Below are 24,522 nucleotides of genomic sequence, written 5' to 3'. Positions count from 1 at the left end.
GGATTTAAATTACAAAAGTTACCCAGTATACGAATTTACAAGGTCAAAGAATTTTACATCATACCACCCATACCGCCCATGCCACCCATGCCACCCATGCCGCCCATACCACCCATTGGGCCCTTATCACTGCTAGGAGCATCGACAATCATGGCTTCGGAAGTGCTCAACAAGCTGGCAACACCTGCAGCATCCTTGAGACCAGTGACAACAACCTTAAAGGGATCAAGAACACCACGGGCATACATGTCACCATATTCTCCATTCGAGGCATCATAACCATAGTGGAAGTTGTCGTTGTCGACAACCTTTGCGATCACAACAGCACCCTCCCCACCAGCGTTCGAGATAATGGTCTTGGAAGGAACCTGAATGGCAGAGCGGATGATATTGATTCCAAGCTGCTGATCAAAATTCTCGCCCTTCAATTTCTCAAGAACCTTTAAAGATTTGAGCAAAGCTGTGCCACCGCCAGGAAGGACACCGCTGTCCACTGCGCACTTAGTTGCATTCAAAGCATCAACAATCCTTAAAACAACAATAATAATGATAATAATGCGAACATTAATACAAAACAGCATGACCATTAAGATACACTTGATGAATGTTGACAAAAGATAATCATGTTTAAATTGTGAAAACATACCTGTCCTTCTTCTCCCCAACCTCAACTTCGCTCTGTCCTCCAACACGAATGATGGCAACACCTGAACTAAGACGAGCGAGACGTTCCTCAAGCTTCTCACGCTCGTAATCTGAGGTGCTAGGGTCAGCAATCAAAGAACGGAGCTGCTCGCAACGCTGAGCAATAGCTTCAGTTGAACCTGCGCCAGTGCCGTTCAAGATGGTGTCTTCTTTGGTAATCGTGATAGAACCAACAGTTCCCAAAAGATCAGGGGTCAAACGCTCCAACTTGACATCGAGCTCGTCCGAGAAGACGACACCACCGGTCAAAGTAGCAAGGTCGCCGAGAATAGACTTGCGATTGTCACCGAATCCAGGGGCCTTGACAGCAGCAACCTGCAACTGACCACGGAGCTTGTTGAGGATGGTAGCAGCGAGCGCTTCACCATCAATATCCTCAGCAATGATGAGGAGTGGGCGACGCTGAGTGGCGGCGGCTTCAAGAGCAGGAAGAATGTCCTGAAGGACAGAGATCTTCTTCTCTGAAAGGAGGATGAGAGGCTTCTCAAACTCGACTTTTTGGGTTTTCGTATCAGTTACGAAGTAGGGTGAAATGTAACCGCGGTCGAAACGCATACCCTCAGTGATCTCGAGCTCATCCTCAGTAGTCTTGCCATCCTTGACGGTGATAACACCCTCTTTACCAACCTTCTCCATGGCCTGGGCCAATAGGTTACCAATGGCCTTATCGCCGTTAGCAGAGATAGTACCGACCTGAGCAATTTCCTGAGTAGTAGTAATCTCGCGTTTGTTCTCGCGCAAAAAGTCGACAACGGCATCCACTGCCATCTGAACTCCTTTGCGAAGATCCATAGGGTTGCACCCAGCAGCGACATTCTTGACACCCTCAGCAAAGATGGCGCGAGTGAGGACGGTAGCCGTGGTAGTTCCATCTCCAGCTGTCTCATTAGTCTTGTTTGCAACGTCCTGAATTAATCTAATCCATTCAAACGTAAAAGCATAAAGCTAGAATCAACCTCTGTACCACTAATAAGCAAACTAGACAAAAAGAGAAGGAAAAGAAAGAAAAAAAGAACTCCACTTACTTAGCTCCGAGATTCTCGAAAGGATCCTCGAGGGTGATCGACTTTGCGACAGTGACTCCGTCCTGAATAGAATAATGAATACATGCTGAAATTAGTAACATGGTTGCGTATCAAATCAAAATAAGAAAAATCTTGAAACATTCACTTTCCCACACATTTTTTAAAAAGAACGTGGGAGCAAGCCTTATTTACCTTGGTGATCTTGGGGCTACCATAAGGTTGACCGATAAGGACGTGGCGTCCCTTGGGACCGAGAGTGACGGCGACAGCCTTGGCAAGAACCTCAACACCCTTGAGCAGCTTTGCGCGACCCTCGATGCCAAAGCTGATCTCCTTGTGGGATGAGTAGAGACGAGCATTAGAAAGACGCGAGGGCAGTTGCATGGGGGCAGTGGCCCTGGTAGCGAGTGGAGCTTTTGCCTTAAGAGCACGAGTGATAGAGAGCATGGCTTTTTTTGAAGGGCAAAGGAATTGCTGTCGGAGGAAGGAGAAGCAGATCAAAAAAAGAGAACAAAGAGAATCCGTGCTTGAATCTGCTGCTCGGGAAATATAACAGCGAGCAAGAAGCTCTCCCTCCAGAAGTCTCTGGAACCCTTTCTCGTTACATTGATAAGCCACAAGATCAATGTCCATTTTGGGTCTCTGCCTGTCACATGAGATGAGTTGCCAGGAACCTGTAATTTTTTAGTGTGCCTCGTGGTCCATCATCTTTAATTATATTGCATCCATCCATCTGATCGCCCTCATCATAATTGTACATACAAATGGCCACTAATCCTGAATTTTCCAACCCTCTTCGCAAGTTCAAGCTTGTCTTCCTGGGTGAACAGAGTGGTAATGGGCTTTGATGTCATCCTTCAGGAAATGAAACAATCTATTCGACAATAAACCATTTTTGCTCATGCAGGCATTCATTCTTAAATATGCTCACATTGATGCTCGTCATGCATCTTAATAATCCGCTCATTAGTCGGAAAGACTTCATTAATTACCAGGTTCATGTATGATACCTTCGACAATACATACCAGGTAACACACTGCAAATTGTGTTCCAAGATTTCATCCAATTATCACATTTTCTTCGTTCTATCTAACGTGGCATTAAATAAACCAACGTTAATGCATTTATTATATGAATACAGGCTACAATCGGCATTGACTTTCTGTCCAAGACCATGTATCTCGAAGACCGCACAGTGCGATTGCAGCTCTGGGACACTGCAGGCCAGGTATGTTGATCGAAGATTGAAATTAATGTGTATAGGAACAAAATAAGACAACCCCAGAGAGACATTGTTAGTTACTGTTATAAGTGGAGGAGAAAAATCCTGCATCCTCTTGTATCAATCAATATCTGCCATTCTAACAGAGAACCTCTTTACCATCTATATTGACCCTATAATATAGGAGCGTTTCCGAAGTCTAATCCCAAGTTATATTCGCGACTCATCTGTAGCTGTTGTTGTCTATGATATTACCAGTAAGTGCCAAGGAAATGGTTTCTTACATATTTCGTCATAGAACACATAGAATATTGAGCTAATTTCCTCTCCATCACCCTTAGATCGAAACTCGTTCATGAACACAGCCAAGTGGATCGATGATGTAAGGGCAGAACGAGGCACGGATGTGATCATTGTTCTTGTCGGGAACAAGACCGATTTGAATGAGAAGCGCCAGGTCACAGCGGAGGAAGGGGAGAAGAAAGCGAAGGAATTTAATATCATGTTTATTGAGACAAGCGCAAAGGCAGGACATAATGTAAAGACACTCTTCCGAAAGATCGCCCAAGCGCTTCCAGGCATGGAGAATACCATTACAGATGCGAATCAGAGCCAGCTGATCGATGTCAAAATCCAAGATAATCCTGGTGCCACGGAAGGTGCAAATGGATGTGCTTGTTAGATTGCTTTGCATTCTCATTAAAGTAAAAAACCAATTTTTTTGTTCCACCGTGACTGCATTATATAATCTGGTAATGGAAATTAATGGCGAACAACAGAGAACATCTTATGACACCTCCCATCAGGACATCAAAATGCGATCATTCGCTTACTGGAGGAATCAAAGCTCCAGGACGACTTAGGACGCGGAAAATTTTACATAACCTGATTCAAAAGACCCATCATCCCAAATCTCAAACTCAACAGCGACAATCCAGCTCCAATGGGACTCAACTCACGAATGAGGTTCCACCACAAGCTGTTTCTGGATGTAATGCGGCCATCAATTCTTGTTAGGCAACACTTTCAATATTATTATCGTGCCACGCAGCGCCTTGGGAGTTGAAGCATTATATTGACTGTCTGAAGATTCTTCACTGCCTTTTCTCTTATAGCAATACTGTTTAACAAGACATGGAGCATACATAAAACCACGCCTTTTTTTGCCTTCAATCAGCTACAATATCTTAAATACCAGGCGGAACTACTGAACTATATTGAGGCTAATTCCGGGAATTTATTATTCTCTGCGTTGGATATGCGGGAAAAAACTGGAAAAGCGACATTTGTCAGCGAGCACAGCCATTTCTCGAGTCAAATCGATGGCTCTGGAGTCAATGTTATTGAAGCTTTAGATGAACCTGGTGAAATAACATGCATTAGTTTCGACAAGCTTATTTTGGATGTACACACGGCTGAAGACGAGATAGAGCACCCTTCAAATCCCGAGTCATTCATTATTACCATTACTGTCAGACCCAAAGGTACATCATTTACCATACCGTATTATTTTGCTGCTGAGGTAACAATTTCATAAATATCGCATTTGAAACATTCACTGAGAATTATATCTATTATGCCGTACATTTTCATTTCGTATAGGCAAGACGTCTGAGCAGACGTATTTCTGTGCGGTTTTGCTCGATCAAATGCAAAATAACAAAGGAAATAAAAACCCAGGTATTAGTTGGATTACTCATTTTTCAAGAAAAAGAAGATTGGAAGGCGCACAAATCCAGATATTAAATTATTCAGAATACGACAAGTAGTGAACTAAATAGGATCTTATTTTAATCGATATTTTGTCCTTCCTGATGTAGCCTTCACTCAATTTAGTCTCGTATTCACGAAAGCACCAGCAGTGATTGGAGGGTTAGTCATTCAATGGCTTGAAAGGAAATTTGACTGCAGGATATGTCGTCTGCTGCTTCAAACGTTCGAGCTTCGAAAGATTGTCAACTCTTCTATGGATACGATGTATAATCAGGCGCAAAGAGGTATGAAGATCGCAATTCGGATAAAACTACCCTGTTCATTAATTGATAGCTGGGATTTCCCTAATACTGTGTGCACTTTCTTTTGTTGGAAACCGCGCAAATAGAGTACAAAAGAGAGAGACCCATAGAGCTCCATTACTCCTTCCCAGAGGGTGTTGAAGGACTGAAATCAATATCCATATCATTGTCCTCAGATGACACACGGCAGCTACTACTCAGGTAATATCGCTATACCATATTTAGCGAACTTTTATATGTTACATTACCGCTGCATGCTTCTCTGATATAACGTTAGTAATAGGTATGAATATCTCTCATTCTTTTTCCAGTCGCGAACAAGGATCAAGTGCTGGGTTTCTAGAGGGCGTTGAAGCACATTGCTCTGCCATCATGAAAATTGATTTTGATCGATTGAATCTCAATCGAGCAGGTTGTGCTTCCTGGTATTTAGCCAGTGAGGGTAAGATAAAGGTAAAGAAAGTAAGCATGGTAACAACACATTAAGCCAACTATAAATGGTACCTCACTATGTAAGTATTGAACTGAAATCCCGCATTCTTAATATGAACAAACAGATATTTTCCGCAATATGGGAGCGATACTCTGTTCGGAGACTTATTCAGGCCATAGGAAAGTATGGAACATAGTTCATAGACATTATCATGCACTGACGAGCTTTGCCAGGTTATAATTATCATTAATCTGTATGAATATCAAAATCATGCTCCTTAATGAATCTACTATTCATCTCTTGAACGTGCCATGATCTAAAGGGAAGAGATATGGAGTCGTAATGCAGGTGTATTGATTAGTTTGACGTACTGAAAAGACAGTTGAAAGCTATCTGTAAGATTTGCTTGTCAGTATGCTTACCTGTTTTGTACTAGCATGGGTGGTATCATCTTCATTACTCTGTCCAGGGATGATGATAAGCTTTTCCGTAATCAGTTGCCTTGTCCTTGACAGCCTCAAAAACCTCTCATACAGCGATGTCTCTGCCTGTAAATGCCATATGGAGTGTTAGTTCCTAAACAATACACTCACCCGCTTAGTATTTTGTATCATTGCATCAACAAACTTGCCTCAAAAGCGTCGAAAATATCTCGATGATGAAAGTATGCGTGAGCAAATATGCGGTACAAACGTCGTGCAATATTTTGGAAGTTTTTAACTGATCCCTCAGGCACACAAATTCTAATAGAGAAACATTAACATCTCGTGTTGAGGAAAGGGCGCCGAGTTGAACTGGACGCTTTAAGGTGAGCTAAGCAAGTGTGACATACCGACTTGGAAAAACTTTGACATTATTCAGCAGAGCGGATGCTCCATCCAGCGTGTGAGTGAGATAATCGATCGCACAGCACTACAAAAAAAAAAAAAAAATAAAAAATAAAGACATTTAATATGCGATAAAAAAAGCCTATCCACAAATCGAGAGTTCATTGCAAAAGTTATGGGAAGATACCTCGCGAGGAGTTGGGTGCGTTGCGCAAAAATACTTCCACTCCTCAGCCCTCATTTCAGGGCAAGCCTCTGGCGTACATTCGGGTTCAAGGTGCACTATTAGGTAGTTTAATTCAAGGCAGATCTGACTACAACGGTCATAGATTAGTAAACGATCAATAAAAAAGTAAAAAGAAAATAGAAGCTCTCCACGCCAACACAAGCACAAGATTAGCGTACCAAAGATGCTCGTAGAGCCACGAATGCTCATCTTGCCCAGCTGGTAGCGCAATTAACAAATCCAAGTTGTGAGGATCCTGCCTAATGAGAGCCTGAAGATATTCTCGTAAAGCAAAGGCAGACTCAATCGATTCCAGAGAACGCTGTGGCCACTGGTACAGTTTCTGTAAGATAAAATAGATAAATGACATCCATGGTCAGAGTGAGCATCAATTCGTCAATGTTCGCAATACGAAAAGCTGGTTTACTCCCTGCATTTTTGCTAATTAGTTTACTTCGTCCTTTGTTCCAGGTAAGTTTCTCAAAGGATGTGCGCCTGCTGTGGGGACGTGGTTATCAGCGGCAGTAGAGTGGTTTGAATCGTTGGCTTTAGATGAATCCTGATGTACAGAACTATTCTTTGCATGCTTGGATGCCTCTTGCTCTGGTGTTTCCGTCAGCATCATGTGAATGCAAGTCAAGCGATCTGACTTAGATTATTATCTCAAATAAGTATACGAAGTGAGGTAAGGATGACTGCTTCGACGAGTTTGACAGCTTGAGAGGCGGCAAGGAGGGGAGGAAAAGGGAAAAACCTCACTGAGCGTGATGATAGGCGCTGAAATCGCACATGAGCATCATAAAAAAGGGGGAAAGGGGAAGAGACGTGTAGATCATACCCTCCCAAGTATAAGCAGCATTGGTTTAAGTTCTGAGTCTTTTGAAGAGATAATACCTCGCATCAATACAGAAAAAGTTCACCTAAGTCGATTACATGTCAATTGCTGTAAGAAAGTTCTGTGCATTAAGCATCAATCTCCCAATTTTGGAAACACTTATGCGCATTTCTAATCGATACTGCCTTACGTGCCATTCGCAATGGGTATATCTAGACCTGAACTTGACTCTGAACCCGGAAGCGACGACGGTGAAGATGACGACGGCATTAAGGGTAGAGATGGAAATGGCAGCTGAGATGCCATTCTCATGCGTGTTGAGGAGGATCGACTGTGCTCAAGAGTATAGGCACACTTTTCACGAACAGGAATCGACATAGATATTTCTAATGCACTTGTGTCAGCATCGCTGGGAAAGATGTCATCAAGTCTGTCTTCGTCTCCGCCGTCATCATCTCAATTGTGGTCAAATGTTCTATTACAAATAATGCCATAAATAAGAAATATTGTTGGTTGCCGTTTTTTCATCAGACAACAACAGCGAAAAGAGATTGCCAATAAGTTATGCTACTGTTGCAGGAGTGGTCTTTCTCCCTTTAGGAATGCTATAATCGCCCACTGCTGCAATAGCTGCAGCACCGTGTGAGTACAATTAGTGATAGAAACCGCGTCGTTTAAGTAGGTAGGATCCGGCCAGCAGCTTATCTTCGATGTTATTAATTGGCATCGTATTCATCATTTCTGACTTTTGATACCTTCAATCAAAATTGTAACAAACTGATACTCTTTCATGTGTCAGTCTGCTTCCATATATCTTACAAGAACAAAACGTGGTCTTGATTCATGGGTGGACGAGGTGCTTAGCCTTTTTCTTTGTTTTCTGTTCCTACAGCCCTTCCTTTCCTTGCTCCATCATTAAGCCTTTTTGGCCTTCATCCATTTTCTATTAAATCTATTGTACTATACTGGAGAAATGACGAAAACATGTACATAAAAAAAAAAGTCTAGCACAGCAATACACGCGACTATGAGAGAAGACTATTCATTCATTCGATTAACTAAGGCAGCCATTTCTGGAACGCAATAAAAAAGAGCAAGTATTCAGGCACATATAAATTACGCTATGATCTAGTGTTTTCGGATGTGCAGGTCGGCAGAAATGTACTCCAACAGCTATTATAAGGTTTACAGATGACGATCAATATTCTATCCCTACGAGTTGAAATGATGTGCCGTTGACGGAAGTTTAAAGGCGTAATGATTAATATCGAAAATCAGTACAAACATGCTGTAAAACACATGTTTTCCAAGAAAAAGCATGCTTTCCAAGGCTATGTTAGTCCTGTATGCACTGCCACTTGTGCTGGATCAATATGAGGATCTCTCGCAACAAAGCCACTCTTGGATTTTAAATTTATGGCTCACAAACCAAATCTCAGCAAAATGTGTGCTCTTCTTTTTTTGTGTTCAGACAGGTCATTCACATCCATTGATAATACACATAGTCCGGAAGCTGGGAACCGAGCAACAGCGCTGACATTTCAAGTTGATGTGGCAGTGCACCTGAAGTCACTCAACGAAAAGCGTCTAATCGCATGCCTTGCGTTGTTTTCGTAGGTGGGAAACGTACCCTTCGATCTACGCGTTTGTATATCAAAGCCATCAAATGTTCATTATCTAAAATATTTATACCATATCCGCCTTGAAAGCATGAGCTCTTTTCTTTTCTAGAGTTCTAGAGTTGTTGTAGTACACTACCTACAGATATACATGGCTATATGCCTGGAACATGATGAAGTTGGCATCAATCTGCAATACCTTTTGAACAAGAAATTAAAGCTTATGTTATTCTCATTGTCGATACCAATCTCAGCTCGTATCTATTGATATATGATGGGCTATAGAGATAGGTAATGAAAGGCTATAGCTCGTAAATGGGGTAGGTCAAGTACAATTGGTGCAGGTTATGGATACTAGACATTTCGGGATACATCATTTTCAGGAAATGACATGCTTCTTGGATTTGACTAAGCGATCACAAATGCGTAGTAATCTTGCAGGGGCTGCTTTCTGCGGTGCGTGTGTTTGATTCAGCCTTGTTTTTCCAAGTATTATATGTACGTTGTGATAAAGAGAGCTATGGCAATGCAGCGATCAAAGAGGTAATACTCATATGGTTTTAAATGAGCAAATGGCATTCAAATTTCAGTGATGTGGCAGTGCATCCATTTTTACTATAAAACCCATTTCGTGTCCCACCAGCAGAACGCGTCTCTTGTCATCACAACTCCTGTCTATACAATCACCACACAACTATTAACTGCAAGCTACGACCTAAAAGCCCAAAATAGCGCCACCACTACATATCAACAAGCATTTACATCTGCATCATCCATCTCTTGCACAATTATCCCATCTTTTAGTCGTAGAAGACCTTGCACCTTGAGCCTATTTTTTTTCCTATTCAACTGCACTCACTTTACGTTAATAACAAGCTTTTCAGCTTACTGACGTTACAACTTAACCTAATTACAGCCTTATAAATAAACTAAATGACATATATTCCGACGACATCCACGGCTAACTGCTCAAGTAGCTGGATCAACACTACAACTATGGTCCAAGTTCAAGATATGCCAGCGTTCTTCTCTCAAGATTGCTTACTTTCTAGTGCAGAACTCGCTTCTCTCGACGGCTCTTCTGGCGATGAACAAGCCTGCCTGCCCAAGATGTCATCTCCAAACGAGTTTTCATCTTCTCCATCTCCAGCCTCCTTTCCACCCTCACCTTTGGTCACCGCTGAAAATCAATGCAGCTTACCACTAGCCTACCTTGGTATCAGTTCAACTTCATTACCAACTGAAGTTTCATCCATGCCTATATCTTTCAATGGTCCTTATCCGGATTCACTCTTTGATGAACACCCGCTTAGTCAAATCAACCTCAGTAGTCCAAGCTATCAGCTCACAACTCATCCTCATTCACAGTTTACCCGAGCGCTATCTACGCAAGCATATGAAGTGTCGCACCGAAGCATTCATGGTAAGCATGAGCCCAAATCTGATTGTGATTGAGATAAATAATCAACCGTTGAATTCAAAATGATCACAAGACTGACTTTCATCGTCTACTGCATGGATAATTTGTAGGCTCTGGTATGGTCAGCTCTACATCAATCCCCCCAGGACAATGGCCTGACACTGCTATGCAACTGACTCGCAGTTTTGAGCTCACTCATACACATTCCCACCAATATCCGACCGAGCCCCGTTCACTATCACATTGGCATCCATACAGCCGGCAGCAAACTTGTATACCCCAGCAACCAATGGAAATCAACCCCTACGGTGTCAAACAGCTATTGTCGGCACCTTCATCCCCTGAATTGTCAGATATTACAGCTTTAGGATCGCCTGGCTGGCTGGCTATCTCTCACCATCGTCGTACCGTCAGTGCTGGACATCTTAATACAGATGAGTTTGACCGCCAATTTTCTGAGGGAGATCTGATTGGTAATTTAGTGCCGGATTTTTCGACGTCATTGTCCATGCTTCCTCCAGAGTCGTCAGCTCAGATCGTAGAACAACGGGAACGCTCTTTCTCTGACTCTTCTCAAAATCATCATGCAGACACCCCCGCATCCTGCACTAGCCCGCCATTGAATAAAACAGACACAAGCTCCACTTTGAACGCAACCGGACAAAGTGGGCTCAATACCCCCGGTGTGTATAAGTGCGAATATGAAGGCTGTACAAAGAGCTTCTCTCGTCCATATAATTTAAACTCGCACATCCGCACCCACACGAACCTACGACCTTACCATTGTGATCATTGTGATCGACAATTCGCACGGCTTCACGACAAAAATCGACATGAACGACTGCACCGTGGCGTACGTCCGTTTGCCTGTGAGAGATGCCAGCATCATTTTGCGAGAATGGATGCATTGAACAGGCACTTGAAAGTTGAAGGAGGTCGTAACTTGTGCAACCTGTATCTCATTGAAAAGAACTCACCCAATGCAATGCCAATTGTGGACTTGCCTCCCAAAAAAATCAATCCACTCATTTTAGCCCATTTTCCTAATTTCGGTAAAGAGGATGATTCAACGACAGAGAAATAGACAAGACTCCTTACTCGACTAATTGTTCTACATTATAACAACCATCCATATACCAAATAATACACTTTTTGTCTTTAGACGAATAAAGAACATTTATAAAAGATTGAATTTCTCCTTATTCGTGAGTTATGTGCTGTGCTACCTCTCTATGCAGTCACTCCTAGGGGAAAATAAATAAATCAATAAATAAACAGCTGAAAGATCTGACCTTTGACATCTCTTCAAATCCATTTTTGTCTTTTTGACTTTTCTTCTCTTTCATGAATGCTGCACGAACTCTACGCACTGTCCGAGCACTCAATGGAATAGGATTGCATTTAGAACGCAATTCAAGAGGCATTTTGCCCTTGACAGCTGTCTATACCCATTCCCTATACCACTGTTATTCCTCGACTTCTGTTAAAATAAACGCACTCAACACAACTTCACTAGGCCCCAGCGCATTAACTGGTTTTCATGCCGAGCTATTAAAAGATGTCACGTTTGGTATGGCACCAGTTGATAGTTTGCATTGGTCAGCCAATAGATATAATCCTTCAACAATCTACACAATTTTTGGCTTCATGTACTGATTGATATTCGCAGGCGATTACCCGGTTCGAACCCACAAGTGCGGTGAACTTGATAAGCTCAATATAGGCGAACGTGTCGTTTTGTCAGGATGGGCACAAAATATCAGGTATTCTAAGCACCTTTTTTCTGTTAATCGTTTATTTATTTTGGCTAACCATGTTGTTCACAATGGGCAATTAGAAAATTCTCGAATGAGCTGATATTTTTACCACTGCGCGACCACTCCGGAATAGTTCAATTAGTCCTAAAAGGAGCAGGCTCCGACAGGGACAAGATCCGACAAACTCTTGAGGATCTAAGCCCAGAGAGCGTAATCTGCATAGAGGGAGTTGTTGTGGCTCGGGAAAAAGGGGCAATCAATCCTAAAATGGCAACTGGCGATATTGAGGTAGAGCTTACTTCGGCACATCTTCTTAACAAAGCCCACAAAGCTCTACCCTTTCTTCCAGCAAATCACTCTTTAGTAAGCATCTCATAACAGTATCTTCAGGATGTCCTCGTGATAGCTCGAGTCGTTCGTATGGACATCATGACTAAAATGGCTTTCATATCAATCGCATGATGGGTTCCATTTTCGTGATAGGTTAACGAGGAAGTTCGTCTCAAGTATCGGTGTCTGGATCTGCGTCGTGAGACTCTTCAGAGAAATTTACGCGACCGATCATTAGCAGCCTGGGTTATCAGGGATTATTTGATTCAAAATGGTGAGTAACCGACTAAGTGTAATATACGAAGATTACCATCTTTTTCTTATTTATCAACTGGCGCTGCTATCAATTATGCTCTTGTTCTTTAGCGTTCGTTGAAGTTGAAACCCCATTACTGTTCAAATCAACCCCGGAAGGTGCACGTGAGTTCGTTGTTCCGACTCGCGACAGTGGAAATTTTTATGCTCTTCCGCAAAGTCCGCAACAGTATAAACAGCTGCTCATGTCTAGTGGAATTGATCGCTACTTCCAAATTGCAAAATGTTTTCGTGATGAAGATCTCCGAGCAGACCGTCAACCGGAATTCACACAAATAGATCTGGAGGTATCATTTGGTTCTGCGAAAGATATTCAAGCTCTTGTAGAGGGCCTTGTTCGATCTGTCTGGAAAAGGCTTAAAAACATCGATCCTCTTGCAGGAGAGTGTTTTCCTCGAATGAACTACCAAGTAGCCATGTCGAAGTACGGTTCCGATAAGCCTGACACCCGCTTCGGTTTAGAAATTCAGCATGTAGCGGATATTATCGGCGACAATGTTTTGGAGGCTATTGTGCTAAAAAGAGATATGAGACTTCCTGGGTCGGATCTCAAGAAGCTATCGCAGCTGAATGATAAGGTATAAACTATCATCACAAAGTATTTGTAAGGCAGCGGCCCAAGTGAAGAGCTTTTAATTCTAAACAACATCCGTGCATATATTTCATTGTTAGATTTTACCAGTTGTCAAGATCAACGACAAGAATATCGACTCTTGGATCATGAAATTGCCATTCATACAACAAATCAAAGGATCTATAAATTTAAACGAGGTTAATAGTACATTGGGCATTCAAAGTGGCGACTGCCTAATTCTCAATACACGACCAGCGTTCCTGTCGGTAAGTATTCTGAAAACGATGACTATATATTCTTAGTTTCCATTGCGATTAATCTTAGAGTATTTTGTTTCGCAGGGTGGTAGCACTGTTTTAGGCAAGGTTCGATTGGAGCTTGCGAATGTTCTCCAATCCAAAGGTAAAAACCCACATGTCTAGTACATGGCTCGGCCACTTGTCTAATCGCTTTAGACCAACTCCTCTCTCTTTATTTTATTTTACTTTTTTCTTCTGCTGCATGGACTACTGAGTTTGTATTCAATCTTCTCGATAACAACGAATTTAGGCTTGATAAAGATTCCAACATCCCAATATAACTTTCTATGGATCGAAGGCTTTCCATTATTCTCGCCTGTGGAGGATATTTCCTTGGTTAGTGAAGTTAATGCAAGACTCACTGCGACGCACCATCCATTCACTGCTCCAATGCCAGAGGATCTTCATCTACTTGACAATGCGCCGGAGAAAGTCAGAGGACAACATTATGACCTGGTGTTGAATGGTGTTGAAATTGGTGGTGGCTCTATTCGTATTCACTCTCCTAAGCTACAGACATATGTCTTTGAGCATATATTAAAGGTAAATAGAAGCCTTCATTAATCACTATAAACAGCTAAAATGAAGTTCTTCCAGGGAATTCACATGAATGATTGTGTCTAATTCACTTCCTTCACTTAAAATTAGATGACCCCTGTTGAAAGTAAGCGCTTCTCGCATCTAATTGACGCACTTTCTTTTGGATGCCCACCACATGGCGGCTTAGCTTTGGGCTTTGACCGGTTGATGGCCATCTTATGCGAAACACCATCCATTCGTGATGTAATTGCATTCCCAAAATCCGCATCGGGACGAGATCTCGTTGTAGGGAGTCCTTCGGCCATGACGGACCAGCAGCTCAGAGAATATAAGATTCGGGTTGAAAAATGATTTACAACGATGCGTAAAAATGTTCATAAAGTACTTGATCATTGGCCACCTTTCTACACATTCTACATTCTCATTAAACCATGGAAAAAATTGCATTGCAGAAGATAAGATAGAGGACTTTGTGCTCTTAAAGGGATATAAAATTGAAATACTCTTCAGGCCCTTCTTGCGGCACCATCGCTACAAATGCTGCTTGATTTTCATATTTTTTTTACAAAATAAAAAAATATTAAAATGACCCCAATGAACAATTTAGATTAATTATTATTTTTAATTTGAAGCCATCAGGAGCGTCCGAATCCCGGCATAAGAACATAGGAGACCTGAATGGTTACTTCATCTTAATAAGAGGAGCCACGGAATCATTTCTTTGGAAATGCCAGAAGTGAAAGATGATTGAAAATCGTGTAACATATATAAAGCACCTTTGACACCACTGACGTCGTGGGGGCGTGATGTTTGTACCTTACATTCATTTTAGCCCAATAGATAGATGCATTGAGGCACTGAGTCATTTGGAAGCTCACCATATCCTTTTTTTAAAAACCTCTGAATCCAAAATATAAGTTCCATAGCAATATATAGTATAGTATTATAAAAGTAAAATCTGGTATTAAGAAGGCAACAGTAGGGTGAGCATATTCGTCATTTTATCAGCCGTTTGTAATTTTCTATGTACATAATCTGTTCCTAATAATAATCAAAACAAATGAGCATATTTATGTGGTGTTACAATTCTTCTCTCTTTCTCAAGACGTAATTGCAACTGATCAAAATGGTTAATATGATTGGCTGATTAAGATAAGATTAGATCATGGAGAATGATTGGTTGAGCATCTGTGCTGTGATTTAATGCGGCTCGCACATGCCTCTTGATTTCTGGCCTTTCTACTGCTCACAAATCTAAAAAGCGGTGCCGTTGTTGATGACTTCTATTCACAGTGCATAAAACAACATTCTGTGCATGACAAATAGCCTGTAGAGCTCCATGTAGAATTTGGGTCTTCACTCTTCCCTCTGTAAAGAAAGGAAAAAATCCATATCAATATGTATACAATATAAATATGTCATGTGCGTCGTCATCGTGGACAAAGAGCAATATTGATTGCATCGCACGAAAACCTTTTTCGAGCGTGCGTAATGTCTCTTATTTTTTTTATTAATATGCCTGTCTTACGTTCAAGTTTATGTACAGCAACACGGAGAACTCTTTTTGAACGCTATTGATGCATTTCATAGATTTCTTGGAAATGAAGAGCGAGCCATTCTAACAACCGCATGCTCATCATCCCGTGTCTTTTTTTTTTTTCTTTATTTTTATATTTGGCGCATGATTTGGAGGTTGGCTCTTACTATCCGATTGTAGTATTCTAACTACCTATTCTAGGAAACCGGGATGAAGAAATTGTTAAAGGCTTGAAAACCACCGGAGAGCAAACATGGACCAAAAGAGTAGTAAGAGATGCGATATCGGGATGCAAACAACCACACCATTGTACATGTCATACTATACCTGAACGCAGAATCAACCGTCAGCCTGTTAGTCATCTAACCTCTGAATGGATAGAGAGGAATGGACATACGAAACATTTTCTGTTTTTTTTTTTTTTTTTTTTTTTTTTGAGCAAAAAAAAACTTTTCTCACTCTCGTTAACCCTTGCTTCCACTTTTTTTTTTTTTTTTTTTTTTTTTTTTCCAAGCTCATTCATTTTCTACATTCATTAACCTTTCATTCATTACAAACAACAATAGCAAAATACATAAACTGGATCATTTACTGATACAAACACTTTCACATATTTTCCTTCTTTCTCTTTCGGATTCTTTTCTTCTTTTCTTGTCCTGTCTTGTCATTTCAACTCCAAATGACTGTTAAGCCTACTCCTGCTGGTTTACACCACTCACCATCACCCTTCCGTCCTGGATCCATCTTCTACAATGAATCTGCCTCCGAACCATATACCTACCTTGACACCTCAACACCCTCTTCCACCACAACGTCGCAGCAACAACAACAAGTAATAGAGACAAAAAAAGCCCATCCCCAGGTTCTGGCTCACTCTGAAGTCTCGCTTGCATCCCCACCGCCTTCTCCTTCCCGTAATTCAATCTTTGATCAGCCATGGTCTGGTGCCTCACGCCCCAATATCAGCTCTCTCCGTGCCAGCAGTAGTAATAACGTCACCACTACTAATGGCATAAACAAAGATGCCATTCCCAGAGGTAGCTCATCCACTTATGGGAGCAAAATCCATCAACATCAGCGAGCCAGCAGCCCTATTTACAACATGGAATCAACCGCCTCTTCAAACATTACAACAACAGCAGCCGCAACCTCCAGTAAGTAGTCAAATCACCTTATTATTAATCTCTCTAGTTGGGAGGACTTTTTTTTTTTTGTTTGTTTATTGACATCAGTAGAGCACCGCATTAAAAAAAATTGCAGTGCAGTTCAGTAGACACCAAAATACAGATGCCGAGAATCTATACAGGGAAAGAATCGAGTTCCACTACCTTGCATAATAATGTCCAACCTCCCTTTTACCTCCTTTCTCCCTTTTTCTTTCCTTTGTCACCCCACAAAAAATATGGTATCGCTTCTAGAATTCACACTAAAAAAAGGGCGTTTTTAAAGAAAAAGAGTGTGCAATTGCTTGAAGTAGCCTTTCATTTCAATCATTCACTGTGGTTAACACCGATATGTTGCCTTCACTCAATCTTCTAAAGGTCTACGGTCTCCAGCCCCGGCTAGACTTGTGAACTCTAGAAGTCTGAGTTATGATCAAGGACAGTTACAGAGGTCAATATTATCCAGCCACCAAGACATCGTACATGGAACACCAAGAACTTCTAGCTCACACCGGATACTGCGCTCACCTGTCCACGTGCCTCGCTCTCTACCCTCGCCATCCCTCCCACCTTCCTCCTCATCGATATTCCTACCTCCTATGTCTTTAAACGGCCATGGCCCAAGCGTCAGTAGTTGTTCTCAACATGACTCAGCCGAAAATGCACCTCCATTTTCTCTTAACCTTGACTGTAGCAAAGCTAACCTACTTGGATATGGAAGGCATTCAGAGGTCTACAAGGCTCTAATTCACCCTTCGTCGTCGCACATGAGACAGTACCTACACACAAGAAAAACTTTACGAGCGATGTCTTGTCAAGACGTGTTTCAACAGAGTAAAGAAGATATAACTCAAAGCGACACTATTGTTTGCGCTGCAAAATGTCTTTCATCCGATGCCGACTCTCAATCTGCGGGCCTAGCAGAGGCGGCCATTTTAAGAAGGCTTCACACCACGCAAGTAGAGAATCCAGGCAGACTTTATCTCGTTGACTACCTTGGGCTCTATGATCAAGCAAAAAAACAGATCATATCTGTCGTGGAGAGCAGTAGTCATGAGCGTGCTGTCCAGAGTGATCATCAAGATGGTCAATGGACATTACTTCTTGAATACTGCCAGAATGGATCCATGTGGGACTGGATACGTCAGAATCCAGAGAAAGTTGGATTCCGTCGATGGTTAACATGGTCTTTGCAACTTTTGCAGGCGGTTGATTGTATTCATGATGCAGGTCTTATTCATCACGATATAAAGCCGCACAACATATTGGTAGGCAGCTATACTATTTTCGATTTTTTTTTTTTTTTTTTTTTTTTTTTTTCGATAGATGTGTAGTACATAAAGACAGAGCCTGGTTCTTTGTTATTGAAACCATCAATCAACTTCCAACTTCCAACTTTCACACTGTTCTAGCTCGACTCTTTCCTTGATGCTAAGCTCTCGGATTTTGGTGCAGGGCGTTTTTTGAGCACTCCAGATACTACAGGCTCCATTATAGGCGATATCATCGAAGCAGAGAAATCCAAAGCAAAGGATTGCTTCTCGCTGGAGGAAGGACGTGGCCGAGGAACGCCTCCTTATTCTGCTCCCGAGATGTTTGCTTCATCATCGACGTGTGCTTATTATGGCCGACCCATTGACATTTATTCTCTTGGGGTATCGCTATATGTCATTGGCTTGACCGCACATGAGCCTTTTCACAAAGTTAAGAGCATGATCGAGATGATTGTTTGGATTAAGAAGGGTGGATTTTGGCTCTGGGAAGACCAAAGCTGGGTTCATGATCGAGGCCCAATCCCCAAAGTAACACCAAGCAGTCGTTTATCTGCTTCGTCGGCTGCTCAAGCTCAGGCCCAGGCATCAATTATTAACAATAATGAGTCGAAGGAGCGTAGACAAGGCGGTCCTCGCTCAACACGAGCGTCATTCTCTGCTTTACACACTCTTAACCTTCCTCCAATCAATACACAGCTTGCAGTTGCTCGTTCTTGCCTTAGTCCAACCTCTATTTGCTCAGCAACCTCTTCAGCTGGAGCCACAGGGCTGTATAAAAGCCCTATAATATCCTTTAATACATCAAACAATCATTTTTTAAATGGTCACTCTCCAGAGAGGTCTGCTCGATCATCACAGCCTTCGACTCCTATATCGCCCCTACCTCTGCCATCGCCCACTGTCAAATCATCAGCTGCTCGCTCGACACCACGCAAGGACGAGCAGCGTAAGAGCGGAGAGATCGTCATGAGGTTTTTAAATGGCGAGGTTGTTCCAATTCAAGTCATTCAACTGCTGAAGGATATGTGTCAGGCAGATCCAGAACAGAGACCAACTGCCAAGGCTGCTCTTCAACGCTTGCAAGAAATACAAGCCCAGCTGGACGCAACTATGGGCATGGATATGGACACGGATGTAGACTTGACGGAAAATACGATCGTTTAAGTAGATGATACATCTCTACATTAATAGATAGTATAATATAAAGACTTTTTTTTTTATATTTTTTTTATCAAGTTTCTTCTATGTATTAATGTATGTGCTTTACTTCACTGCAAATCGATGTGGACTGACAGTGCTATCTAATAAGATCATTGGTGATTTTGATTTAGCCATCATGTGCAGGGCAAGATTAAGCGTATGCTTTGGGGTTGATCCTTGACTACAAGACAAATCACGAATAAAGGTAAGTCTTACACTCACATATCAAAAAGTAATAAAAAGAAAATAACAAAGATAAAGTAAAAAACTAAACCAACCTGACGGGTTGGAGCTCCCACTCGATCATGCGCTGGTATATCTCATCAACGTTCATCCAAGCCAGTGGTGTTGTTTTTGATGAATCTTGATCTATGTTATGTTGCGCCAGTGATTCGCTCAAAATTGACCTCGCCCGAGTTAGCACAGCCAAGGCAGAAGTACCCCAGGTTTGGCGGCGATTACCCACGGAGATTTTATTTCTACCAGGCCGCGCCATCAGTACACATGTAGATGATGTGGATGAGATTAATGAAGCCTGTCCGCATAACGTAGGAGAGGAGGGTGTAGGCGGTTTCCAAAGATCACAACCAAAATCGAATATCCTGACAACCCCATCTTCAGCACCAGTCACCACCATACTTGTGTCCGCGTCCACTGCATTCACATAAGATTGATTTAAGAGAGATACTGGCTGAGCAATGTGTTCAGTCTCATCTTCATACCCATCTTGAACTCCGTCTAATGGTGTTGTTGCGTCGCTCCTGTACGATTCATGCCGACCACGAAATGTAATCAAACATGTTTTATCAGTGGACCCAGTGATGATCATGTTGTCCCGTAGAGCCATGCAGCGTACACCACTTCGATGGCCTCCGTACTGCCTCAAGAGCATGGGCTTGGTTTCCCAACTGAAAATCCGCACTTTGCTATCCAGTGACCCTGTGAAAATAAGTCTCTTTCCAACATCGACCTTCATGCATGAGATATTGTCAAAGTGCGCATCGCCTATAAAGCCTACTTGAGCGTTGCTCGCCCGATCCCAGGCATAATAGTTAAGTCCAATCGCGGCTTCAACTTTAGTGTTGCTGAGGGAGACTGCTGTGCATAAGTGAGGGAGAGGGCTTCGGAACGTGTTCATGGAAGATAAGGTCTTGATAGAGAATACTTTGACAAGACCACTAACAGCACCAATGACCAAGTCCATATTCGAATCCAAATCCATACTCATAACCTGCTCACCCAGGTCGACAACCTTGGAGGGTTTGAGATAGGGTGCCTCTTGCAGCTGCCGCCAAATAATAATAGTACTATCCCATGAACCGCTTACAAGAATATCATCTTGCATCACAAGAGATGAGATGCCCATCATATGATGCTTGAATGTCTTGAGACAGACGCCCGTTAGAGCACACCAAACTTTAAGATAGCCCAAGCGATCACCACTGACTATCCGATTCGATTGTGGAAGGATCTTGACACAGAGTACTGCTTCTGTATGTTCACGAAGACTTCTGATATTGGGCTTACCCTCAATCCACTTTCGTTCAAGCGTCATCATGACCTCAAAATAGTCTCTCCAGCTCTCAACCCGCCCTTGAAAAGGCTGAGAAGGCGGCGAAAAAGAAGAAGTGGAGTTTAAAGTGGAAATGCACATGCGTTTTTTCTTTGTGGTATGCTGTTCAATGGATGAATCATCGTTCAAATCAACTAATAGAGGGGAGGATGTCCCTGATAGTGCTCCGGGAGAAGACTGCTGGGATGACGAAGTTGAAGATGAAGATATACGCCTACTGCTTTGTAGCAGCGCCCTTGCAAGCCCAGGTAGCTGACTCTGTACATCTTGCAGGTGTAGACGGTAAAGGCCACAACTGTTGTTAACCGATGCGTCTGTCGTATTATTCTCTCCTGCTGCTGCAAGAGGAATAAAACCATGTCTTATGCATAACTTGTACCATAAGATATAATCCCGCTGAAAAGTGGATTGTCTCCAGTGCCGATCAACCCGAGATAGAGCAACGAGGCTGCGATAGGGTAAATAAGTGAGGATTATAAACGCAAGTTCGGCAGGTAATTTCGAGATGTGACACCTGGCGGCGGTTAAATTAGGTTTAGGAGCAGTTCCAGGAAGAGCTGGCGTTGATGTTGAAACTGAAGCCATTGTCATTGTCACCGCAATTTCTGCTGTGGGGGTGATTGTAGTTGTGGTCACGGTAGCACAGTCGGTGTCAGTTTCAAAGTCTGTCACATGTCTCTTCATTGCGTAATGCACCTCTTCCTTTCGGACTTGGACTAGGTTTAAGTGTGATGGATGAGGATATAGGCCAGCCATGAATGGAAGGGGTTCGATTGTTTATAACAATGTCACATGGACGCACAGCCTTCAAGGTTGAAGCGAAATGGGTTGAATGAAGAGAATAGAAAAGGTTACAGACAGGTACATTGAAGGATAGACCCTATCACGTGAAACTTTTTTTTTTTTTTTTTTTTTTTTTTTAAAAAAAAACAGAAGCTTGAAGAAACTCGTTCTGTCTCCCTTACTCCTGTACCCATTTTATTCTGCTCAATACATTCGTCAATGACTCAATTCTACTTCCGTTTGGCCATCGCTACATTGGCTGTCGTTGTTACACTGCAGTCGACTGCGAATGCTCAGGGTGAAACACCTGCACCCTACGATTGTGCAAATATCTCGCTCGAAGGCCATACTTATAACATCTCAGCTTTCAAGGCGAAGTAAGCAACAAAGGAACAAAAAGAGGCTCCAGAGTCCTCCCTCTAATTAGCAGCAATAGTAAGCTTTCGATCTTACTGAAGTCATATTGATGCGTCTCTTTTTTTTCTCTCTTGGTTGATACCTAGTACATATACTATTAAAGGAGAAGTTAGGGAGGAACATCCAAACAAGATCCGCGTTGATTATGAATTGAACCCATGCCAGGCTATTGCCTTTCCGGAAGGTGAGGCAAAGTCGCATTGTAAAGCCGGCACGTGGGTTTGCCAGGATACTAAGCTCGTCCGCGACGAAGGTGAACCCATAACTGTGACTCTCCGTCCGATCGCGAGAGACGTGGCACCAACTGTGGTGCGAGCTGAAAAAATTGAGGATGTAAAAGAATGTAGGCGACAAAAGAGAAATGCAACGAACAATTACGTTGACTTTTACAATGAGGAGGAACTCATGAATTTTACTACCACATCTTTTTCTTCTTTGGTTTAGTACCTTGGAATTTGACACTGAGAGGAGGGAATATTGATGGTCAGAATCAGTCAGCTACAATTACTTTTATTTGTGATATGGCTGTGGTAAGAGCATTGACAGCAAGATTTTCTCGTAAAATGAGGGAGCAAGTGCTGGATCTGATGTCGACTGTAAAGTAACGCTTTTTTTTTTTTTTTTTTTTTTTTTTTTTTAATGTCGATTCAATCACTTTTTTCTTTTCAAGACGGACGAAACAGTTGGTCCAACACTGACCAAATATGAAAACGGTGTCGTGTATTTTTCGTGGAAATCTGGACATGCTTGCCCGTAAGTCTACCGAGACACAGTGTCGAAGAACAGCAATCAATAATTTGACATTAGAGTCACGCAGCAGAAAACAGCTAACAGCACATTCTTATTCCTCGCTTATTCAGCCAACAAATTCAGGTCCCAACTACTGAAGGTATGGGGGGATTTAGAACTTTCTTGACTGTGCTATCCATATTTGCCCTCATTTATCTAATCGCCGGAGCTGCATATAACCATAAGGTATATGGTGCCACGGGTGTGGACATGATTCCCCACGTCGGTAAGTATTCTCTAGTGCATGTAGCGTAATATAGCGATTTACTTCAGTTTGTTTGCTCTAACAAGTTATTATTACCCGTTGACTATAGACTTTTGGAGAGACTTCCCAAATCTTGTTGTTGATGTTGTACGTCATGTCTGGGACTCTGTTACGGGACGTTTCACAAGTAGTCGCGGTTACGTTTCAGTGTAGATACCATCTAATGATTGCTCATGCTCAAACATAATCATCTCCCCATCTCAATCTTTTTTCTCCGTTTGTACCCTCCTAATTGATGAATAAAGCTACCCCTTCCATCAGGCTATCACATGTATTCACAACTTATATCTTTACAGCAAAATCACAATAAAAAAAAATAGAAATATTTTCAAACGCAGCGAACGCTGTGACCTTTATGGAACAGTAGAAAAGACCAACTCATAAATGAACTCCAACTGTCCAAGTGCATAGGCAGAGAGCTTAGATGCCCAACTTGGTACGGCGCCAGTGACGACGCTTAGCGTTGTAACGGATCTAGTATCAATAACAACGGTATAAGATTAAAAAAGATGGCCAGACAGATTCCACCAGGATTAATTAAACTCAGATCTTCTGGACAAAAATAAAAAACAAAAACTATACCTTGTTGTCGGTACGCATGCGGCACCAGTTAGGCAGAGGGCGGTTCTGCTTCTGCTTCTTTCCGAGCTTGCGCTTGATGATGAACGACTTGTTGGAAGGCTAAGATAAAATAGTTAGAGGCAATCCGAGGTGATAAGTCATTGTAATATGGTGTTAACAAAGATAGATGAAGTTTCTCGCACAGATGTTGATAATCCTGTTTTCCTGCTTGTTCCAGAATGTACTTTATGATTTCATCACCTCACTCATCACAATAAATAAACATAAATATAAAACCCGATTCGTAATACGCTTCTAAACACGAGTTACTGGTTATTGGTTTTGGCCTGATCAAAGTATGGTGTTGATCAGTAACCAGTCCCGATGATTCTTGTAGCTGTCAGACATGCCATCCTTTCTACCGAGTACTGTATGAATTTCAAAATTTTAGCGTGTTCAACAGGTCAACAGATTCCTTTTTTTCCATGTCTCGAATTTGAGGGATAGTGAGTCTCCGGGGTCCATATTAAGGAAGAATATGCTGGCTTGTGTAAATTAAAAAGTAAATATCTGATGTTGATTCAGATGACCGCCTCAGTGCATGTGGGAGTTGTCATAAATAAAAGAAAAAAAAGAAAAAAAAACTAGCCATAATTTGAAACTAGCCCTGCCGTATATTATCCTTGCAATCAAACGAGTAATTGATGGATTGATTGATGGATCGATTGATGGGTAGAGACGGATGTTTCAACAACTACGACTTGAAAAATGTAGTACCATTGAAATTAATCTATTTCCAAAGAGAGAAGGGACAAAC

The 24,522-nt window shown here is 42.0% G+C and overlaps 10 protein-coding genes across 10 annotated transcripts; 6 read left to right on the top strand and 4 right to left on the bottom strand.

Moving 5' to 3' along the window:
- Window positions 1-53: 53 nt before the first annotated feature.
- Window positions 54-2,114, bottom strand: BCR41DRAFT_378863 (hsp60-like protein; the record flags this gene model as incomplete). The annotated part of the gene is made up of 4 exons (XM_022027181.1): window positions 54-528; window positions 647-1,621; window positions 1,731-1,792; window positions 1,923-2,114. The coding sequence occupies 4 exons, from the start codon at window positions 2,112-2,114 to the stop codon at window positions 54-56; spliced, it is 1,704 nt and encodes a 567-aa protein (XP_021877280.1).
- A 315-nt stretch (window positions 2,115-2,429) lies between these two features.
- On the top strand, window positions 2,430-3,639 carry BCR41DRAFT_361397 (ras family-domain-containing protein). Its single transcript, XM_022025521.1, has 5 exons — window positions 2,430-2,564; window positions 2,701-2,759; window positions 2,873-2,959; window positions 3,138-3,210; window positions 3,295-3,639. Exons 1-5 carry the CDS (start codon window positions 2,495-2,497, stop codon window positions 3,633-3,635), a joined length of 630 nt encoding a protein of 209 aa, XP_021877279.1. The 5' UTR covers window positions 2,430-2,494; the 3' UTR covers window positions 3,636-3,639.
- A 98-nt stretch (window positions 3,640-3,737) lies between these two features.
- On the top strand, window positions 3,738-5,649 carry BCR41DRAFT_361395 (kinetochore complex Sim4 subunit Fta1-domain-containing protein). Its single transcript, XM_022025520.1, has 7 exons — window positions 3,738-3,944; window positions 4,069-4,437; window positions 4,556-4,633; window positions 4,774-4,950; window positions 5,055-5,169; window positions 5,280-5,421; window positions 5,526-5,649. The coding sequence occupies exons 1-7, from the start codon at window positions 3,743-3,745 to the stop codon at window positions 5,595-5,597; spliced, it is 1,155 nt and encodes a 384-aa protein (XP_021877278.1). The 5' UTR covers window positions 3,738-3,742; the 3' UTR covers window positions 5,598-5,649.
- BCR41DRAFT_361392 (preimplantation protein 3) lies at window positions 5,612-7,288 on the bottom strand. Its single transcript, XM_022025519.1, has 7 exons — window positions 6,909-7,288; window positions 6,634-6,797; window positions 6,416-6,542; window positions 6,234-6,313; window positions 6,033-6,144; window positions 5,824-5,949; window positions 5,612-5,717 (listed from the first exon to the last, which is right to left on the bottom strand). The coding sequence occupies exons 1-7, from the start codon at window positions 7,077-7,079 to the stop codon at window positions 5,691-5,693; spliced, it is 807 nt and encodes a 268-aa protein (XP_021877277.1). The 5' UTR covers window positions 7,080-7,288; the 3' UTR covers window positions 5,612-5,690.
- Window positions 7,289-9,571: 2,283 nt separating this feature from the next.
- BCR41DRAFT_341084 (hypothetical protein) lies at window positions 9,572-11,509 on the top strand. Its single transcript, XM_022022227.1, has 2 exons — window positions 9,572-10,331; window positions 10,439-11,509. Exons 1-2 carry the CDS (start codon window positions 9,842-9,844, stop codon window positions 11,410-11,412), a joined length of 1,464 nt encoding a protein of 487 aa, XP_021877276.1. The 5' UTR covers window positions 9,572-9,841; the 3' UTR covers window positions 11,413-11,509.
- Window positions 11,510-11,627: 118 nt separating this feature from the next.
- BCR41DRAFT_361389 (tRNA synthetases class II-domain-containing protein) lies at window positions 11,628-14,686 on the top strand. Its single transcript, XM_022025518.1, has 9 exons — window positions 11,628-11,898; window positions 11,998-12,091; window positions 12,166-12,448; window positions 12,569-12,689; window positions 12,782-13,308; window positions 13,403-13,570; window positions 13,646-13,706; window positions 13,854-14,146; window positions 14,252-14,686. Exons 1-9 carry the CDS (start codon window positions 11,673-11,675, stop codon window positions 14,492-14,494), a joined length of 2,016 nt encoding a protein of 671 aa, XP_021877275.1. The 5' UTR covers window positions 11,628-11,672; the 3' UTR covers window positions 14,495-14,686.
- A 1,507-nt stretch (window positions 14,687-16,193) lies between these two features.
- Window positions 16,194-19,324, top strand: BCR41DRAFT_361387 (kinase-like domain-containing protein). The gene is made up of 3 exons (XM_022025517.1): window positions 16,194-16,834; window positions 17,222-18,111; window positions 18,256-19,324. The coding sequence occupies exons 1-3, from the start codon at window positions 16,360-16,362 to the stop codon at window positions 19,279-19,281; spliced, it is 2,391 nt and encodes a 796-aa protein (XP_021877274.1). The 5' UTR covers window positions 16,194-16,359; the 3' UTR covers window positions 19,282-19,324.
- A 53-nt stretch (window positions 19,325-19,377) lies between these two features.
- BCR41DRAFT_361385 (WD40-repeat-containing domain protein) lies at window positions 19,378-21,709 on the bottom strand. The gene has a single exon (XM_022025516.1). The coding sequence runs from the start codon at window positions 21,644-21,646 to the stop codon at window positions 19,586-19,588; it is 2,061 nt and encodes a 686-aa protein (XP_021877273.1). The 5' UTR covers window positions 21,647-21,709; the 3' UTR covers window positions 19,378-19,585.
- Window positions 21,710-21,845: 136 nt separating this feature from the next.
- Window positions 21,846-23,457, top strand: BCR41DRAFT_361384 (autophagy-related protein 27). Its single transcript, XM_022025515.1, has 6 exons — window positions 21,846-22,050; window positions 22,177-22,433; window positions 22,535-22,620; window positions 22,761-22,843; window positions 22,951-23,105; window positions 23,194-23,457. The coding sequence occupies exons 1-6, from the start codon at window positions 21,893-21,895 to the stop codon at window positions 23,295-23,297; spliced, it is 843 nt and encodes a 280-aa protein (XP_021877272.1). The 5' UTR covers window positions 21,846-21,892; the 3' UTR covers window positions 23,298-23,457.
- A 107-nt stretch (window positions 23,458-23,564) lies between these two features.
- BCR41DRAFT_400340 (ribosomal L39 protein-domain-containing protein) lies at window positions 23,565-23,975 on the bottom strand (the record flags this gene model as incomplete). The annotated part of the gene is made up of 3 exons (XM_022029137.1): window positions 23,565-23,618; window positions 23,727-23,825; window positions 23,967-23,975. The coding sequence occupies 3 exons, from the start codon at window positions 23,973-23,975 to the stop codon at window positions 23,565-23,567; spliced, it is 162 nt and encodes a 53-aa protein (XP_021877271.1).
- Between the last annotated feature and the right edge of the window lie 547 nt (window positions 23,976-24,522).

The sequence above is a fragment of the Lobosporangium transversale genome, assembly GCF_002105155.1.
Source record: "Lobosporangium transversale strain NRRL 3116 chromosome Unknown BCR41scaffold_48, whole genome shotgun sequence".
In the NCBI taxonomy this organism is placed as follows: Eukaryota; Fungi; Mortierellomycota; class Mortierellomycetes; order Mortierellales; family Mortierellaceae; genus Lobosporangium; species Lobosporangium transversale.
This window is presented reverse-complemented; position numbering and strand designations above follow the sequence as displayed.

Bases quoted from the DNA above. Each gene is read 5' to 3' on its own strand.
- BCR41DRAFT_341084 (XM_022022227.1), top strand. From the start codon at position 9,842: ATGACATATATTCCGACGACATCCACGGCTAACTGCTCAAGTAGCTGG. The intron at 10,332-10,438 runs GTAAGCATGAGC...GATAATTTGTAG, and splicing joins GTCGCACCGAAGCATTCATG to GCTCTGGTATGGTCAGCTCT.
- BCR41DRAFT_361387 (XM_022025517.1), top strand. From the start codon at position 16,360: ATGACTGTTAAGCCTACTCCTGCTGGTTTACACCACTCACCATCACCC. The intron at 16,835-17,221 runs GTAAGTAGTCAA...AATCTTCTAAAG, and splicing joins AACAGCAGCCGCAACCTCCA to GTCTACGGTCTCCAGCCCCG. The intron at 18,112-18,255 runs GTAGGCAGCTAT...ACACTGTTCTAG, and splicing joins TAAAGCCGCACAACATATTG to CTCGACTCTTTCCTTGATGC.
- BCR41DRAFT_361395 (XM_022025520.1), top strand. From the start codon at position 3,743: ATGACACCTCCCATCAGGACATCAAAATGCGATCATTCGCTTACTGGA. The intron at 3,945-4,068 runs GTAATGCGGCCA...TTTCTCTTATAG, and splicing joins ACCACAAGCTGTTTCTGGAT to CAATACTGTTTAACAAGACA. The intron at 4,634-4,773 runs GTATTAGTTGGA...TTCCTGATGTAG, and splicing joins CAAAGGAAATAAAAACCCAG to CCTTCACTCAATTTAGTCTC.
- BCR41DRAFT_361385 (XM_022025516.1), bottom strand. From the start codon at position 21,646: ATGGCTGGCCTATATCCTCATCCATCACACTTAAACCTAGTCCAAGTC.
- BCR41DRAFT_361397 (XM_022025521.1), top strand. From the start codon at position 2,495: ATGGCCACTAATCCTGAATTTTCCAACCCTCTTCGCAAGTTCAAGCTT. The intron at 2,760-2,872 runs GTAACACACTGC...ATATGAATACAG, and splicing joins CCTTCGACAATACATACCAG to GCTACAATCGGCATTGACTT. The intron at 2,960-3,137 runs GTATGTTGATCG...CCTATAATATAG, and splicing joins TCTGGGACACTGCAGGCCAG to GAGCGTTTCCGAAGTCTAAT.
- BCR41DRAFT_361392 (XM_022025519.1), bottom strand. From the start codon at position 7,079: ATGATGCTGACGGAAACACCAGAGCAAGAGGCATCCAAGCATGCAAAG. The intron at 6,798-6,908 runs GTAAACTAATTA...TTTATCTTACAG, and splicing joins TACCTGGAACAAAGGACGAA to AAACTGTACCAGTGGCCACA. The intron at 5,718-5,823 runs GTAAGCATACTG...TCTTCCCTTTAG, and splicing joins CCCATGCTAGTACAAAACAG to ATCATGGCACGTTCAAGAGA.
- BCR41DRAFT_361384 (XM_022025515.1), top strand. From the start codon at position 21,893: ATGACTCAATTCTACTTCCGTTTGGCCATCGCTACATTGGCTGTCGTT. The intron at 22,051-22,176 runs GTAAGCAACAAA...GTTGATACCTAG, and splicing joins ATCTCAGCTTTCAAGGCGAA to TACATATACTATTAAAGGAG. The intron at 22,844-22,950 runs GTAAGTCTACCG...TCGCTTATTCAG, and splicing joins AAATCTGGACATGCTTGCCC to CCAACAAATTCAGGTCCCAA.
- BCR41DRAFT_361389 (XM_022025518.1), top strand. From the start codon at position 11,673: ATGAATGCTGCACGAACTCTACGCACTGTCCGAGCACTCAATGGAATA. The intron at 13,571-13,645 runs GTAAGTATTCTG...TTTGTTTCGCAG, and splicing joins CACGACCAGCGTTCCTGTCG to GGTGGTAGCACTGTTTTAGG. The intron at 13,707-13,853 runs GTAAAAACCCAC...CAACGAATTTAG, and splicing joins GAATGTTCTCCAATCCAAAG to GCTTGATAAAGATTCCAACA.